Source organism: Pleurodeles waltl, chromosome 10 (assembly GCF_031143425.1).
Source record: "Pleurodeles waltl isolate 20211129_DDA chromosome 10, aPleWal1.hap1.20221129, whole genome shotgun sequence".
Classification (NCBI taxonomy): Eukaryota; Metazoa; Chordata; class Amphibia; order Caudata; family Salamandridae; genus Pleurodeles; species Pleurodeles waltl.
Window position 1 is genome coordinate 56,460,558 of NC_090449.1, and position 19,182 is coordinate 56,479,739.

A 19,182-nucleotide genomic window follows, 5' to 3' on the forward strand; every position below is an offset into this window, starting at 1 on the left:
TCAAAAGGACTCTGGTTAACTCCCCTGTGGTCGCTATGCAGCAGTGGAAGGATCCTCGGCTTAGTGAAAGCTCCACATTGATGCTCTTGGTCACTGCACTGACCTAGAGATCGATACCCGCAGCGAGTTGTAGACTGTTCTCTTCCAGTTATAGTAAGATGTCTGCTTTTCTTCTTTTAAGTCGAAGAAAACTCTTGCAGCCATACAAATACAGAGTTCAGGCAGGTTGCGATGATGACCTCATTCAGCTGCTTTTTTTTAGTTGTTAGCGGGTTTGAGTGCAGTCAGGGTACATCTTGAGGCTTGCCGATTACTTCTTTAGAGGCAGTGCCAGTGTCCACATGTCATTTTGAAGTGCAGACACAAAGAAGATGACTGTTGATGGAACTTTACAGGACAGACTCAGAAGTGATGATCCCACTAACCCTATTCCGACTCATTGGATCTGGCGTGTGAGAAAGGAACAAGTCTAAACCAAAGTGAAAACCTAGTCTGCTCTTCAGTTAATTACAGGGTTTGGTCAGTACAGCACGTTCAACAGCTTAAGAAAACAATGAGCGATCAAACCATGATGGCAGGTTAACGAGAGGAGATGTGGCTTAATGTTAAAGCTGCCGACCTTGGAACTGTGGACCTTGATTTAAGTCCCTATGAGGTCTCAACATCCTACGATTCTGGACAAATCACTTAATCTCTTGTTGCTCAACAGACCTGTCAAGGACAACCCAGACCCTGCATATGCTGAGGAGTTTTCTCTACCCATTCAGGTCAGCCTATTCTTTGCTTTTTTTGTAGGCATTTCACACCTTTTTGTTTACACCTATTAATGTTTAATTACTGGCTGGGGCTACAACTGTGGAGCTAATGTGACATCTCATCTGGTTGAATCCGCTTGAGTTGTCATGATGCACATCTTTGGCAAGCTTATGGTTCCCTCTGTCTTGCCTTCACGCCCCAATGGTCTGCAGGAGCCTGCAGTCAGGTTACTGCCAGCGGATCCATCCTCTGAGGCATTTCTGCCCCCTGTGAACCCACTTTGGGTTCCATACCAGCGCCAGTTCTGACATGGAGTCCGGCACTGAAGTATGTGCTAGTACCTTGAACGTCGATGCCGGCAGACACCACTGGTGCCAGAGGAGGAGCCACAAATGATTGTTTAACCCTGAGCCAAATGTGAACAGAGATGTAGCCCACACCCGGATCCTGATGTTGCTCAGCCAATACTCAGTCCCTCATGTTAAGCCGCCATTGCATTGTCGCGCAGTCGCACACCGATACTGCACCAACTATTTGGCTCTGACTTGGAGCAGAGCCATCTTATGGAGACTATAACCGGTGGGTTGTGGAAAGGTTTGTCCCACCTTATGATGAAAACAGTTGGTATATGGACAGTGGGTTTGGGTACTTCACCCTATACTGAGTTGGTACTCCCATACCTTCTCCCCCCCCCCCCACACCACCACCACCCATCGTGAACGAACAATGGACAGAAGAAGTGTGTGCTTCATTACTGTTATAAGGAGGGCTGCTGTCCTTGACCTCCAACACCCTACTATGGAGGTCAAAACAAATGTGCTTACTGGCTCGGAGCCTGGGCAGGCATCAGGTGGCCCTTCAGACACTTGACAAGTCACCCATTGCCATAGATCATCTGTAGGTGACCCTAAATTCTTAGCCCACCATCCAAGTCCAGAGAGTTTGATGGTGCAGTGTCCATCACGATAGTCCACCCTATCGCCTTTCTGATTCTCCTCCTGAGGGAGAGTCCAAACATGTTGAAAGGTTTGGCAAAAGTATGTTTTCTGGAGCAGAATGAAGTCCGTGCCCAGTCGCACTGCGCCACCTAATGGTGCACAGGAGCACTACATTTTGAGTTTTTCTTATTCACTCTGGCACTTGCGGATATTCACAACATGAGGAACCTGCAGTTACATAAACTATCATCTCAAAAGAGCATTACGGAATGTAAATAACTTGTTCATCACACCCTCTTATTTCTATTTCTTGTACTGTGGAGCTGAAACAAACAATATGTTAAAAGTCAATGACATAAACTGCGAGTCTCAGAAATTTAGTGCATACCTTTGTGGCAAAATTGCTTCATTGCATTTAACTGCCTAAAAAGCAGAGTTTATTTCAGTTACCAAGTTCTTCCTGACCAGATTCAATTCATCAGGTGCTGTTAGTCACAGCTTTTAAACAGTCTTCTGTCCAATCTTATAAAGTGAGGAGTCTAAAGTTATTTGTAGTTAAGAATCCTTCCTAGGTTCCACAGGTCGCATACTTACCAAAAACATATACTTTGAAGTCACTTATGCTAAAAGAGCTGGTCTCAGACAAGCTTGTGACTCCGTAGTGTTTATAAACCTAGAGTGACTCGGGAGTGACCGGTATAAAATGTTCATGTCTATCCTTCATTCATTAGTGGTGACTTAACCTTCAGGGGAACCTAGACAACGCTCTGGGCTTCCAGGCACTCCAGTGAGAAGAAATGGGAACTAAGAGGGAGTAAGGTAGGCTTCCCAGAGAAGCCACCAAGAAGTTTCTGTAGGCCAGCATTGAGCACTATGTGGTTTGAATGAAGCACAGTGATTGAGAGCATTGAGGCAGGTGCATGAGCTGGTTTGCGAGGGTAGGTGAGGCACAGGGTTTATCCTTTGAGAGGATGATGGCTTGCCTGCTTTGCTGTCTTTACAGTGGTCACACATGGCCATATGTGTATTATTACACTTGGGATTATTTTAGGATATGGGGTGGTATTGGTAAAGGATTGTAATGGTGTTTTAGGGTTATGGGGTGAGTAGATCTAAAAGAGATAAGATTGATTTTAGGGTTAAGGGGTGGGTAGAAGTGAAGGGGGAGGAGGCGATTTTAGGGTTAAGGGGTGGGTGGAGGTAAATAGGGGGTAGGGGTTAACTTAATTTTATGGGTTTGTAGGGATAAAGGGGGGTAAACGAAATAAAGGATTATTTTCAGGTTAAGGGGTAGGTAGAGGTAAAACGGTAAGTGATTTTAGGGTCAGGGAGTGGGTAGTGCTAAAGGGGGTAGGAGTGATTTTAGGGTTAAAGTGCGGGTAGAGATAAAGGAGGGTAAGGGTGATTTTAGGGTTAAGAGTGTGTTGAGCTAAAGGGGAAAGGGCGCTGCTTAGGATTAGGTGTGGGTAGAGGGACAGAGAGGTTAGTATTTATTTTTATTTTTAATAAATGTTTTTTAAAGTGGTTGGTGACGGTTTTATTCTCCCCATCCTCCCTCCCCCAGAAATAAAAACACTATAAAACAGTGGGTTGGGGGCAATCTCACCTCCCCTCCCCCAAAAGAAAAAAGGGAGTGTTTGGGGGACAACCCCTCCTCCCTCCACCAAATATGTACACAAAACTATTAAGATTTTAAAAAGCATTGTAAAAGTAGTTATCAGTATTGTAAACTAAACTATGGAATAAAAGCATGGAGAGTAAAGTCTGTACGGTAAAGGCATGCAGACTAAAAGTTTGTAGGCAGAGATCTCATATTCAATCAGAACTGATGATATAAAGATTTCAATGAATAACTAAACTTCTTTTACCATTTCCTGTGCTTTATTAATTCTGATTTGACAGCAAAAAACACTGCACAATTATTTTGCACATTTGTAAGTATGTTCTAGAAATACTAGCTATCCTCACAAAAAACTTATTTTTTTTTGCCAAAAATAGAAATAATATTTTTTCTGTACCTTATTTCAGCCATTTTCTATGTCCTTTTGTAGGTGTTTAAAGGGCCATTAGGTAGCAAAGATGACTAGTAAAATGCAAGTTATTTTTTGCATCTTTTTTTTGTCTCTGCTTGTGCTATGGCAATGGAGCACCAAACCCTGCTTTAAAGAAGAATTGGTATACATAAATTACAATCTTTATTATAAGCCAGAGGTCCTAGCATCCGAAAGCCAGAGGTCCTAGCATCCGAAAGCCAGAGGTCCCAGCATCCGAGAGACAGAGGTCCCAGCGTCCCAAAGCCAGACAAGCATGCGACTGAAAGCCAGAGGTCCCAGAATCCCAAAACCAGACATGCGTGCAATCCACAGCCAGAGGCCCCAGCATCGCAGAGTTTCCAGCATCCCAAAATCAGAGATCACAGCTTCCCAAAGCCAGAGGTCCCAGCATTCCAAAGACAGACATGCTTGCAACTCAGACATGTGTGCATCCCAAAGCCCAACATTTGTGTATCCCAAAGCCAGAGGTTCTAGCATCCCAAAGCCAGAGGTCCTAGCATCCCAAAGCCAGAGTTTCTAGCGTCCAAGGCCGAAAGGTTCTAGCATCTCAAAGCCAGGCTTGCCTGCATCTCATTTTCTTTTTAAGTTCACACACCAACTTCTCAATGTTTATGTAAAAGTGAGCCTGTTTGCCAATGTTATTCAAAGAGGCAATGTTCAGATGCTCTTATAAACCTTCATCAATCGTCAGCTTTTATTTATTTTGTAAAAACAATTGAGTGACTCAAATGGAAGTGGCAGGCACACGAAAGGCTATTCACTCTCTGATTTAGTGTGTCTGGCTCTTGGCACAAACTCGACAACTCAATCGGTTTTTCTGAGTTATGTTCGAGGTATGTGTGGCGTAGAAACACATGCTCTGCATACTCCTGCCATCTAGTGTTCGGGCCAAATGTGTGCAAGTTATTTTTTTTCAAAGAAAGTCTTTCAAGTCACGAGGTAGAGTGACTTCTCCCTGCCGGTAATACTGCGCATGGGCATTGACTCCATTGTTACATTGTTTTCTCTCTGCCGTCGGGCTCGGGCATGTGGGCTTGCACTCCTGGTTGACACCGTTGTCGGATCACTCTTTGCTTTCTAACCCACCACTGTCCATATTGTTTTTGATTATGTTTCTTCCATTTGCGACCAAGGTATAATCCGTTGTGGAGTTGAGGTGCTTCTGTTGCGGTCCCCACAGGGCCTCATCCTTCAGGGCCTTCATGCTCAGTCTCCAGCAGGGTTCCCTTAGAAAGTCCTCCTTGTAATGGAATGGATGCCTTTCCATTTCTGCTTGCATTGTCACACCAAATATCCATGAACCGACTCCCATCAGGTGTGTAACCTGTTTGTCGCCGGACCACAGGGAGGTGGATTGAGAGGCCTGTTGCTGTCCCTTTTTCCTTTTAGGGAAGACTCTTGGAGATCGTCGGGCATGCCGACTTGAAATGCAGCAGAAGACCATCAAGGACACTTCTGACCTCTGCAAACTTCAAGATGTAAATGAGGAAAAACATTCACAGGCTTCAGTAGTGGAAGAAAAGGCGTTCTCTGTCAAGGCCAGTTGAGAATCTGACCCAGACTTGAGAGTTCAAAATCACTGAGTCACTCTGGAGACTCGTGCAGTGAGTACCGTAACCTCTGCCCCTCAGCCTCGGGTTGAACATTTAAAAAAACTAACGCCTCCGGAACAAGAGGCCATTGGACCACCTCTGCCTGTAGACTGTAGTCAAACAGAGAGACATGTTTAGATGTCCTGCCCTCTGGCTTGGTGCCGAAATACCACCCGAAGCCAAAAACTTCTGCGGCAATAACCTCAGCATCTACCCACCCGTTGGTGCTGACCTGACCGACGACATCCCCGGCTGTGATCCGAAACCTTCAAGGTCGACATCCAAAAAGGCTATTGACAAACCAGTGGTGCCTATTTTCCAGAAACTACAGGAGAAATTGGACTCTCAGCAGCAAAAAATAAAGATCAAGCTAAATACTGGACATATTCCAGCTAAGCCTCCCCCTGCACTACCACCACCTTCCAAAAGACAATTATCATTTCAAGAGGCTTTGGATGCCCCTGCTCCAGCAAAACAGGAGAAAATGGACAAAGACGCCAGTACTTTGCCACTTCCACCACTTCTACTGCCACCTCTTCTTCCACTTTCCAGCTGCAACTCAGTCTGTTGCAGACCCCATAGATACCTCCCCTCAAGTATCCCCCGGTGACTGTACAGGTCTCGCTGATCCTGGGAATGGCTATTTTCATATACCACCAAACACTGACTCCCAGGATTCTTATGATGTCGATCCTACAGGGGCACGGGTAGAAATCTATACCCTGCATGCTTATCACCACTTGATGATTTCACCACATATCAGGAAGTCATAGATAGAACTGCTACTTTCCATGGCGACCAGCTTCATAGCGAACCTCTAGAAGGTAATTTCCTTTTCAAAACGCTGATTCTGCACAGGGGTGGCAAACAATATCTGCCAATGCTCAACGGGATGCTACGACACACAGATGACATCTTCAAAGACCCAGTTAGGGCTAGAATACCCATGCCCAGGGTTGACAAGAAAATAAACCCTCTACTTCAGACTCCGTATATATTAGAGGGTAGGTACCAACAGACTTACTGGTAATTACCAGTGTGCGAAAAAGGGCCAATTCACAATTATCGGGTGAAGCCCCACCACCCGACAAAGAAAGTAAGCGCATTGACGCGGCGGGGAAAAGCGTTGCAGCCCAAGCTGCAAACCAATTGCGTATTGCCAATTCAGTGGGTTTGCTTGCCAAATGCAACCATGCTCACTATGCTCACTGGGATGTAATATAGGAGCTTCTCCAGCATCTCCCAGATGAGCACAAAAAAGGGGACAAGAACTTGTTGCAGTCAAACTAATATCAAATACATTAATACATTGTGCCATTCATTCTGCAGATATTTGAGCAAGGACCATCAACAACAGTATCCTGCTTCAACGATATGCTTAGCCATGTATTTCAGGCTACAAGCCTGATGTGCAACAAAGCATCTTGAATGCACCCTTTGATAAAGAACATCTCTTTGGACCCCAAGTTGATGAGGCCCTTGAAAAAATAAAAATATATATTTTGCTAAGTCCTTGGGGGGTCCTCCAAACACCTGCCCTTTGGGGCTCCTTTCACCATTTCAGCTGTCGTGGCAGTTCCAAGACCACTACTCCAGAAGCCTCCACATCCTACCAGTGTAGCCACAGTCGATACTTCCCCTCCAAAACCTACTACAGAGGCTCCTACCGGGGCAACAGTGCTAAGGATAGAAGCAAATGTGCTTTTTACCACTAAGCAGTGACTTCCTTGTACTTCCCCACGATCATCTAACACCTCATGGGGGTCGCTTACTTGATTTTCGACCCACCTGGCTGACAATTAACATTACAGATCAGTGGGTACTGGATATTATCCAAAATGGTTATTGTCTGGAGCTCATTACCTCACCTCCCAACATTGCATGTCTCGCTCATCTGCTCTCACTAGAACATCAAACATTACTCAAACAGAAAGTCCAAGCCCTCCTACTCAAAGGAGCTATCGAAACCGTCCCTCTTCAACATCAAGGTTTAGGAGTGTTCTCCCTATACTTCCTCATACCCAAAAAGGATGGTTCTTTATGGCCAGTCCTAGATCTAAGGCCACTAAACGAATACCTCCCATCCGAGTACTTTCACATGATCACTTTACTGGATGTCATTCCACTCCTTCAACAGGCTCCCACCTTCCTCCCAGGACCCCTGTGACTGTTAGTTTTCTACTGTTTCTAACATGGACATCTCATTACTTACACTTACTCTACACTGCATTCTCACACACGTGCGGGAAAATCATTTAACAATGGAGTTGATGTCCATGCGCAGTATCACTGAGGAGGAGGAGGAGTCACTCTACCTCGTGACTCAAAAGACTTACTTAGAAGAAAAACAACTTGCACACATCCAGACCCAAAACCATATAGCAGAAGTATGTAGAGCATGTAACTCTACAGCACTACATGCCACAAACAGATGCTTACAGGGTAAGTAACATGTTCAAAACATTTTTTGACAAGCAAAATAACAAGACTGACACTCAACTAAAAGTTTTTAAAAAAAGAATTAACTATATGTGAATTTTATGAGTTGCCATCTCCTTGTCAGTGGGCAATCAGAAGTAAAGTAGTGTGTGTCCAGTAGAACACAGCTCTCCTGGGAGCAGCTACTTACCCAAGTGATTTCCCAGTCTGTGCAGGCTATTTTAGTAGCAACAGAGGCAGCAGTGTTTCAGCTGGGGTGATGACTTTTATTTGCTCGTAGTTCAAGGCGGGCTGTTTCCTGTCCAACCTTTCCTTGGTTGGAAGGTCGGGACACCTCCACGGGACTAAACTGGTACCCATTGAAACCTTGGTAATAGGTTAATGGCCCTAACACAACTTGGGACTCAAACTACAGTTTCTCCGGAGCTGTGATAACTGGAGAAATGGGTCAGAGTCCGGAATCTAAGTGTACATTTGCGGCTAAAACAATGCCGGTGTTTAGGAAACAGTTGGGGGGGAGGGAAGGGGGGTGTATGGTCGAATACTGGAACCACAAAAAGTAGAGGACAGGCTTGGGGGTACGAATCACGTGGCTCATTGGAGTCTCAGCCGATTCTGGGATCTTCGTACAGAGCCGAACTCATTTGCAGCATGTGCAGGTCTTCCTTGTCCTCTAGTGTTGGCTGCACACTGGGAAGGCGGCTCCTCTGCTAGGTAGGCACAGCAGCAGGGATTCTACCAGGAACCAGAGAGCCCCCAGCTGCTCTGTTCTCAGCAGCTTGTCTGTCCCCACTGCTGATGTGGGAGAGCACCTTGATGTACAGGCCGCCATGACTTCTCCTTTATGCTCCAGAGATTGGTATGAGTGGGAGCTAGGAGTACACATAGCTAATACTTTTTTCTGTTTACAGTGAGTCTAATATCCCTTTTGTCTGTGCCCTTTCTCCCCTGGTGCTGAAACACCTTTCTTTGTACTCTGCAGCCAACCCATGAAAATTCATCCAGGCAATATGTTCTTCCTATGCTTTGTTAGTACAAACCCTCTACTTATTAAGTGTTGTGATGTGGTTCAGTCATGACACAATCCAGCAAAAAATGTAAGGATGCTGCTCTTGACCATGATTACGTAATTGCGTATCATTCTCGTCCTCAGTTATCTTCACGCCAAGAACATAATCCATCGGGACCTGAAATCCAATAGTATCCTTTGCTGATGTCGCTTATTAAGTTCCGATGAGGAGCGCAGGGAAGGGGTGTGTCCCTTCACTTCTGTACATTGTTTAATGTGTGTGTGTCACTGCTATAAAAGGCCGTGGTTGGGAGATGTGGCTAATTTGCTTGGATTGCTAGACAGATTTTGATTATGTTTGCAGCGCAAATGTGAATGTGTAAGCAACTCTATGTAGGCTAGCTATGTTGCCTCCAGAGGCCTGTGATTTCTCCTTTTGTGATGATGATGGTTTCATACTCTTGGAGGCCAGCCTTTGAAGATCACGCTGCACTGGACCAACATCACAATAAAGCTCTGTTTCTAAGGCTCTATTTCTATTTGTTTTTGGTGACTATCTTTTATGTTACTAGTACTATTTTTATATGCAGTTCTTCACAAACGTAAGCAATTACCATTTCAATCACTTGCTCAATGTTTGCATTAGGTATAATTCTGTTTAAAAAAAAAAAAAAAATGTTATATCACTATTTCAGTCAAATGAATATTGTTTGAGTGTGAGAGAAACATTCCTCCTCTAATATTTTTTTTTTTTATTGCTACTATACGAAACTAGTCGTTGTAAGAACTATACTTTTCTGAATGATATCCTAGAAGACATCACCACCCTCCAAACTTGTCTTGAAATGTAGCACTCCCACATCTGCTTGTCCAATAGACCTTTTCCCCCCCACCAAAGTAACAATTCTGGTTGAGTAATGAATCTTGTTTTCCAACTCAGACAGTGGCTTCTCTCTCTGCGGGGTGTTTAGCTTTGTGAGGTACCACACAGATGCCTTTACCCCAGGATGTGACAATGGCTTCCTCGGTTCCTGAAACACTCTGCTCATACTCAGAGTTTCCATGTAAATATCATGAAACAACAAAATTCTTTCCCGAGGGTCTCTTTTTTTTTTTATTTTTTTTTTCTTTCACATGTCGTTTCCCTCGCATTTTCTCTCCTTTCCTCACTCTGTTTTTCTTTCACAGTCTCGCACACACTCGGATTCTTTCTCCTGTTCGCTTTCTTCTGTGTCAGTCTTGCACGATTAGTGTGACACGGATTCTTTCATAATTTGGATGTACTGCTTGCCTTTCTTTTTCAGATGGTGGCCCTTGTCCTCGACTCTGCAGAGTCTCCAATTCCTTTCCTGTGGCATCTAGGGAACCAGGTGGGAGTTGAGGCTCGGGTTCCATTATATACTCGTTAAGTGGCCAAAATCAATGAGGGGTCAAACTATCTTATGGCAGTTTTGTCCCTAATATGCCTGGCACATTTGGCATACTTGTCCTATCTTGGTTTACACTGAAGTTGTTCCTCTTGTTCCCACTGCACCCCCTTTCACCCACCTGATCAGTTCCTCCTCCTTCGGTATTAGAAGGCCACTCTCCCTGAGTCGTGCTTCATGTCCCCCCCTCACTTGCTAGGACTTCTGCACCAACTCCCTGTGAATCCAGTACCAGGCCTTGGCAAAGAGCTGCACAGTGGGTGGCTTATGTCTGCCGTCCTTTGATGGTCACACTGCAGAGATTCTCCCTCTTTCTGTAAAGTAGCAATTTACATTCATTAAAGCACAGCTGCTGCTGAGATTGATGAAGTCTGAATTTTCCTAGCTTGTTTTGGCCACAAACCTCCTGCTACATGATTGGATGTCGATAATATCCTAGATTTGGTGCATGTGAGTGCCATATCTGTTGTTCTACTAGTCTCAAATTTAGTTGCACTTAACAGGCCCGTCAAGATTTTTTACAAATACTGAAAACTATTATGATACCCAAAAGGCTGAATGTTAAGTAATGTTTGGCACCGGTGTCTAGCATTGCAGTGTTCCTTAAGAGATAACAGATGCAATACACACTTAGAACATAGTCTACTGTAGTTTGAAGGTTTTTAGAGTTAACTATCAAGTGCCCATACTCACAGACGTTTCACTGTAGCCTGACGTCATTGCAAATGTACTAAAGATAAGTGTTCTACAAATTCTTTTGCAAGATGAATCACCTGTATTCTTCATTATTCTTAGTATACATTTTAATCGTAAGACAGCAGAGCAAATTTATGTTTGGGCTTTTTGAGCCGTTTTAGTTGAAGATCAAGGGCCAGAAGTACTTCTAAATACCTGATTGCAAGAAGCTGTTGCGAGCTTTTTAGGCAAACCGACCTTTGTACTTATTAGGACAGTTTGCAAAATAAGAAATCGTAGTTGGTCAAAGATTGACCTCTCTAATGAATAGTAATCTGGCGAGATTCAATTTTCAAATCTCTACCCAGAGCTAGTCTCAAAGATGATGGCATGCATCTCTGTGATTGCTTTTCAGAATTGAAAGCTTTTTTTCCTTTTTTTTTAAAGAAATTGTTTAAACGCAGCCCCTTCCCTTAAAGGAATTCAGGTTGCTTAAAAAAAAGAAAAAAAAAAAAACATCAGTGAAAAAGAATCCCCTAGACTCCTGCCTACTTCCCCCGGATCGGCCACTCCTTCATCAAAGGGGAAGTGATGCTAAAGGAGCTCATTACTCTTTAATAATCAGTTGCCAGCCCAACTTGGAAGTCGGTAACTAATCAGTGGTTTGCAAACTTTTTTTGTTTTTTTTGTTGTTGTCACAAACCAAATATTTTTCTATTGCAGTTTGGAAGGGACACCCACAATATGCCTCTTCCTGCGATTCGGTACACATTTCTAAGCCAATTTTAGGAACCGGTACAACCTTATTGACTCTTTACATGGGTTTAGAATGTGCCAAATCATTTTTAAGAAGTTGCATAACCTTAGATTTTGCCAGTTGGAGGGTTTGTGACTGCTAAAGAATATTGTCACGTCTGGCGTCTAAAGTCATCTCCTACTTTATTGTTGCTGTGTCCTGTTTTTTTCACGATCCTTCACTCTCAAGCAGATATCTTCCTGCATGAAGGCCTAACGGTGAAGATTGGTGACTTTGGTCTAGCCACAGTGAAAACACGGTGGAGTGGGTCTCAGCAGGTGGAACAGCCTAGTGGATCAATCCTCTGGATGGTGAGTTTAGGAAAAGATGTAAATGTTAGTAACTAGCAGAGCTTACTGGCTGCTAGCACAATACAGACATTCTTGTTAGTGTATAAATGGCTTTGCTCTGTTGAGGATAATTCCCTCTTTACTGAATGCACTTTTCTGGCCATTCATACTACTGTCAGTGTCATGGTTCTGCTCAAGAAGTATCATTGTGCAACATACCATTTGGAATCGCCTAGTTCAGCGATACTTAACCTTTTGACTTTTGTGTATCCCCACTGAACCATTACCGAAACCTGGGGACCCCCACTGATTCCTTATTAGAAGCCGGGGACGCCCTGCCTAAGCAATTTGTATGATTTGAACCAAAAAACAATACACAATAATACAAAAAGGAGTATACACCAAATAAATGCTCAAATATTGAACATTTTAATTCACAATCAAATAATAAAGTTTTCAAACTTTTTAACTTTGCTTCGTTATTTGTATATACTTTTATAATTTTAACTTAATAATTTTAATATAATTTAAATTTGTAACACAGTTGCAGACCCCCTGAGTAGGCCTCGCGTATCCCAACGGGTTCTCGGACCCCCGGTTAAGAACCACTGACCAAGTTGCTTTGTTGCTTACAACTCTCTATTAAAGGAGTTGTAAGACACCATGCCCTCTCCTACCTAGTCCTGAATGTTGATTAAATATCAGGAATTGGACCTCCTCCACACCATGCCTGGTTCTAGATGTATTACTGTATTAAACCAGCAAATACCTCTTTTCAGAATGGGCCTGGTTCTAAATGATATATTGATAAGCACACAGCTTTGTTTCCTTGTTATGAAGCTACAGTTAGTCTTGGGAAGTCAGGCTGATCTCTAGCAGGACCCTATTTAGAATAACTGCTGTGCTGCCCACCTCTTCCCACACTGATCCCTGGGTGACGATATAATAATTGGATGGCCATAGCAACTCTTTGCCGCCTTGCCTTGGTTTTAGAAAAGCCTGGGATGCCGCACTGACTTGCCCCCTCCTGCTTAAACTGGTTTGAGTATCCCAATTGGCCCCAGAGGCACCACAGTTCCAGAGCCTGCTCTCTCTTTTTGGATAACAACTGCCTGAGGCGTAGGCTATTTTCTGCCTAGACCAGTGCCTCTGAGGTTGGTCCTGACTTGGTTAATGTTCTCTAAAGTGGGGTCAGCTAGCGCCATACGTTTTGTCTTCTGACAGAGGACCGCTGTATGCCCACTTGTCCTCCATGCACACTTTGAGGAGTGGCCACCAACCTCTACAATGAGAACCAAAAAATGGCTAGCTTTCTGTTCTAGTATTGATCCCGAACAGCCCTAATTGAGATAGGAGCGGCCAAGGACCTTGAGCATCACTAAAGTTCAGCTCCTTGCCCCTCAAGTTATGCTTTTTCACTCAGACCCTGTTTTTCTATGCCTGTTTCCTGCATCCCTGTAGGAGTAGACCTCTCATGTGAAGACCCTAATGGGGCAGTCCCAGCAAGTTGAGTGATCTTTTGTGCAGGAAGCAGTAGCTATTGTGCAGTTTGAGCCATCAGAGGCAATTTGTCTTACAGATTAACTATTCCTTTGATGCTTGGAGCATGTTGATTACTAGAGATTCTCTAATCCCTGCGAGAACCTCTTGTTAATCCTCCTTGCTTTCTTGCAGTAGATTAATACACATTACATGGTATTCCGATCATTGGCAAGACCCAGTTACACTGTTGTCCCCATTAGCCTGTCTCATAATGCATCTGCCCCTTCTTTCCAGGGAGCTGGTATTTCACGCTATTTGGTTTCTCCCGGTGTTGCCCTTCCTTTCACTTAGACTGGCAGCAGTTGTTTCTGTAACTGGATGCAACCCTGTAGTAGTCATAACTTCTGCATCTGAGAACACTTTGGGGGAAAATGTATGTTCCATAACGTACTTAAACTAGGAACTTATATGTGCTTGTGCACTGTGTATCATTTGTGTAAGATTGCACAGTTGATCCTGTCCCAAACTTGCCAAAGTCATTTAATCTGGACAGAATGGGTAGAAGTGGGCATTCGTACAAGCAGCAACTTACTCAATGAGAAGTGCTGGAAGTTTTTTAACGAGCTAACCAAGTCCATCTGGAGCTGATTCAGGGGGTGGTGTCCAATTTATAATGATCCATAATATCTGAGGCCTCTTCAAGTTAAGCATCAGGATACCACCAGCAATGGACGGTAACCTGCAGCCTATTGTGTTGTCTGACTCCAAGCTGGTTGTAGCTCGGCCATGGCCATGTCCAGATCTTACTGTGCTTCAAACTATGTAGAACCCATTGGACATAGACATTATTGCACTGCTGTGCTGCCGTGCACACCCATTACTCCAGCTTTTTGTCTCAGACTCTAATTAGAGCCAGCCTTATGGAAATTACAGTGGTGAAGACGGGGACAAATTTGCTCCACCTTGTTACGAAGAGAACTGGTGCATGGAGTTACAGGAGGCCAGTAGGCTTGGCTACTTACCCAACACCGGTATATTCTCTTCAGCCTGGCCTTAAGGTCAGTTAATGTGAGCTGCCTTCTTGAATGTTAAACATGTGCACTTTGGGACATTTTGAGATCTTACTTGTAGTCCCAGAAGACCTGCAGGCTTCTTCGGCACTGCCAATTCAAGAAGTGACCAGATACGTCATCCGCTCGGGCTTTGACACCACAGATTGTGTAAGGATGGTTATGGAAGCTTGCATGGTGCTTAGATGCCACTCATGGTTGACGACCACAGGCTGATTCTGGGACATCTATACGTCTTTATTGGACATTCCTTTTGACAGGTTTTGCCTATTTGGTGAAGTGCAGTGTGCCCTAGAACTATTTCGAGAAGCTAGGCCAAGGTGTACATTATCTGCATCCTTCAGCTCGACACTGGCAATCTCTGCAGTAATTTACCCCTTTTAGGGTATTTGGCTGGGGACTGGCGTATGAAGAATGCAAGCATCCTCTATCTGCTCAACAGGTTTCCCAGCCCTTTTGAGTCCGGCATACAGAGGCCTGGCCATCAGGAGCAGAGCTCCTCTCAATCTTCTGCCCTCAGGCACCAACCACAAAGTCTCTTTAAAATGTCCAGTCCTGCCAGTCCAGCCTCCTTATACTGCCTTTTTTTTTTTTTTTATCGAACTGGTGCTCAGGGCTCGAGTGGCATTCTTTCTACAGGTGGTGATGCCATTTCATATCAGACAAGCCATCACTCTTCCAACATTCTTTGCTCCGCCTTCTACCTCGGAAGAGAGGCACCATCATTTGGACCCCAAGAGAGCACTCAGATTTTACACTGATTGTGCCAAGCAATATTGCGTGGACAATCATCTCTTTGTGGGATTCTCTGGAGTAAAGAAGGGCAACGCAGTCCAGAAACATACCATATCTTTATCGATCATTCTCTGCATTCAGACCTGTGAAACCTTAGCTGAGAAGAAACCTCCAAATGGCCTGAAGGCTCACTCTAGAGCCAAATTTGCTACCGCTGGGTTGGCGTGGGAAATGTCTGTCCTAGATATATGGCAATGAACTACGCGTGCATCAGTGTACACTTTCACTCAGCACTACTGCTCCAACATACTGGTCTGTATAGATGCACATTTTGCTTACTCTGTCCTGCAGGACTTTATCCTGAGCCGTTCTACGGAGCCACGCAGCACCACTTATGGTGCACATGAGCACTGTTTTGAATTTTCCATATCCAGTCTCGCACCTGGGGATAATCACATGATCTAGAAATATGCAATTAGATAGGGTATCCGCCAGAAAGAGTATTACCAAAGGTAAGTAACTTGTTCTTAAGGTTCCATGTTTATGTACAAATCCAAACATCCTGTATCAAAGGAGGGGGATGAAATATGTGCTTTGTATTTGTTTTTTGCACAGCAGATCTACAAAAGTCAGTGTCTCACGCATTTATTCAAACACACCCATAAATATTGGAGCACTGACAGATGACTCCTACATATTTCCACTAAAACGGAGTTAATAATTCATGCCATTCAAGAGATGCAGTGATGAACCTTTAGTGAGGTGTTGCCTCCAATGCCCTTTAAAATATCTATTTTCCTTCTGTCCTACTCATATCCCTTAACAAACTTTCCTTCTCTGGCCATGTGACCTTGGATTATCACTGCCAGTCAGGGCCTTATTCACTTTCCTGATAAGAGGTGTGCATTTTCAGATAAAGCTTGTGTCTGTCACTTGCAGATGAGGCATCTCTTAGACAAACTGTTCAGAATAGGCATATGATAACATTAAATAAATTCAGGGCTGTTGGGGGCAATGCCAGTTACCTACTTCAGCCCATTGATCAGTAACTAGAGCAAATTACAGTTTACTCTCTTAATAATCCTACAATGACTGAATTAAAATTTGTTCTTAATGCCAAGGCAGTCATTATTGAATAAGTGGGTCAAAGACCAACTGAACAAGAAAACGCTATATGTGATGAGAAGTGTCCAAGCCCAGCCAGGCATTGCAAGCATATAGCGAAAACATATCATGATTAACAGTGTATAGTTTTTCATTTATTTATTTATTGTTTTTTTTTAATTAGTGGGGCACCCAGAGAATGCTTCAGAGCACTGATAGGACAAGAACAGAAGAGACAGCAGACAGTTGGAGTTAGCAAATAAGATAACTGTAGTTACGATGAGCCAAATGTTTGCCAGATGGGGTGGGCTTTTAGGCGTTTCAAAGTCCACCACAAGAGGAAGAGGTAGAAGAAGTGTGTTCCAAAGGGAGAAGCTTTGAAAATGAAGATATGATCCCATAAACTGTTTGTATCTAGCAGGGGCAGAGTGATGTGGCTTTCAGAAGGCCTCCCGAGGTTTCTTTTCCAAAGTGTGGCCTGTGCAACATGCCTTATTCAGAAGCCAACTCTTTGTGTGATTGTCAACCAAAGCAGCAAAAATGCCATATCTTCTGTGGTGAAGATTGGTGTTTCCAGCCATTTTTGCACCATTACTTTTCCACATCATTATTGCAGAGAGACCCCCAGACAACATTATGATAATAAACAAGGGTGAGTGTCACAGCAAATACAAGAGAAGTTAATTTGGTGCAAATCTGTTTTTGTTCTGTGGTCCTCCTCTGTATTCAGAACCTATATTGTACCTATCAGAAGCAGTCAAAAGAAAGGGCTTTCTTCAGGCCACTCAGAAGAGAATAAAGTGAAACATACTCTTGGAAAGGATAACGGAGAAGTACAATACTCTGTTTTTCTGGACACTAGAGTGTACCCTGAAGAATGTGATATACAGGTATTGTGAGCAATTAAGCAAAAGGATGGAAGTGAGCTAGACTTGGATAGCAGGGAACTAGTTGGCCTTAAATGCCAGTAAGCATAGCTGATGCTGGTGGATTTCCCTACTTACTTACAAAGCTGGTCCAAGGTTGCTCTTCTTTCAAGTCTTGAGCTGAAAACTCAAATTGTTAAGAAGATGAAGAATCCGGGATTTAAGGTCTGGTAAGTGTACACCCTTTTGTTGATAAGCAACATTAGGTTGTATTCTTGATATTGTGATCGCATTAATTACTTTAGTGGCGTTTGTCAGGGTGTACTGGGTAAAGTTCTCAGTAGTCAATATGTGAGAACAAAATAAATGTGTTTTTCAAATTCTGTCAAGGCTGCGCTGCCTTGCCATGAGATTTAAGTTCATATATAGAGGACTTGTATGTATGCACATAGCCATGCACTCAAGCCCAGCTCACTGGGCAGAGGAAATAAGTTCCACCAATTTTAGTCTCCCACTTTGCATTTTGAAAATGTAGGAGTGTGTGCAAGCATTCCTCCCGCCACCTTGTATTTGTGTTTGATATATTTCTTAACCAACATTGTTCTTTCCACATTCTTTTTTAACCTGTATAATTCTGTTCCATGACGAAAGGTGCACCAAAATGCATTGGAGCATTAACTGAATCTTTGGATAGCGTTCATTTAAAATTGTCATCATAGAAACATTTTTTAAGTTTTGTATTTAATGAGGAGCTAAATTGAGTATTTTTGATCCACAAGTTGATGAATGGAAATAAGTGAATTAGCATACCTTCCTGGGTTGAGCACCTTGTGTCGCTCATTATGGTATAGTGTCTGTAATACCTATTGGATGTTCAGGATGTCTGATATGGAAGTAGTCTGACAGGGTAGCACATCCTACATGAACTGTCCTCAGCCGATACATTTTATATACCCATTGAGTGCACTGATACTCTGCTACTAATCATTAGCATTTACAAGAATACCTCAGAACATGGACACTGCTGAGTTTGTGTACGAATAGTTGGTACATTAAATGTTAATAGATAATGATTTCCGTCCTTTGCCTGCAGAGAAAGAGGTTCCACTGCTGGGACCTCAGACCAGTGAAGAACGACTACTTTGCTTTGGAAAACTCTATGCCCTTATTAAATAAATGACAATGCAAGATGTCTAGTACAAACCCAGATTATGGGTAGCGATGAGGTATGAAATTAGATGTACTGGATTGGAAAGTAATTTTTATGGGATCATCTCTGAGCCTATATTGTTGATTAATGTTTTTCCTTCAAACCTCCATCTTGATTTGATTATGCCTGTTTCCTACTTTCCTCTCTAGGCGCCTGAGGTGATAAGAATGCAAGACAGTAATCCTTACAGCTTTCAGTCTGACTGCTATGCCTATGGAGTGGTTCTCTACGAGCTCATGACGGGGACCCTGCCTTACTCCAGCATTAACAACAGAGACCAGGTAGGAGCAGAAGAGTGCTACAGAGATCTTCTTGTGGCAGTAATGTATCTTCACTCTTATTATTATTAGGTTCTTGTGCCTGAAGGATTGTAAGTTTTGAAATGCCATCTGAATACCTCACTACCAAGTAATTATGATCTAAAACATGAGTTGCTCCGTAATCCCTCTGAATGAAGACTCTGTTACAGTGCTCTGGGATTACACATGAATATCACTGGTTTAAAGTGTAGCTGGGTTTAAGTCCCTCTATATATTTCATTCTTTTGCTCGCCATCACAATTTTTCTCTCTTTCATCTCTCCTTCTTCACTTCCCCACTACTCTACTTAATCCACTCTTCTCACCCACTTTCTCTTTCTCTCTTCTCTATTATTCTAATCTCTCTCTGTCAGGTCATGTGAACTCAGCTGGGCCCACTGAGCCAGTAGTCATTGATTTGTGGATCCTACTACGGTGCCT

The 19,182-nt window shown here is 43.4% G+C and overlaps 1 protein-coding gene across 2 annotated transcripts in view; it reads left to right on the top strand.

Moving 5' to 3' along the window:
- ARAF (A-Raf proto-oncogene, serine/threonine kinase) overlaps nt 1-19,182 on the top strand; it is a 163,826-nt gene that overhangs the window by 119,605 nt on the left and 25,039 nt on the right. For both annotated transcript variants that reach the window (XM_069209648.1, XM_069209647.1), the window contains exons 12-14: nt 8,933-8,979; nt 11,879-11,997; nt 18,593-18,724. In XM_069209648.1, coding sequence (XP_069065749.1) covers nt 8,933-8,979; nt 11,879-11,997; nt 18,593-18,724 — 298 coding nt within the window. The remainder of the gene's footprint in view (nt 1-8,932; nt 8,980-11,878; nt 11,998-18,592; nt 18,725-19,182) is intronic.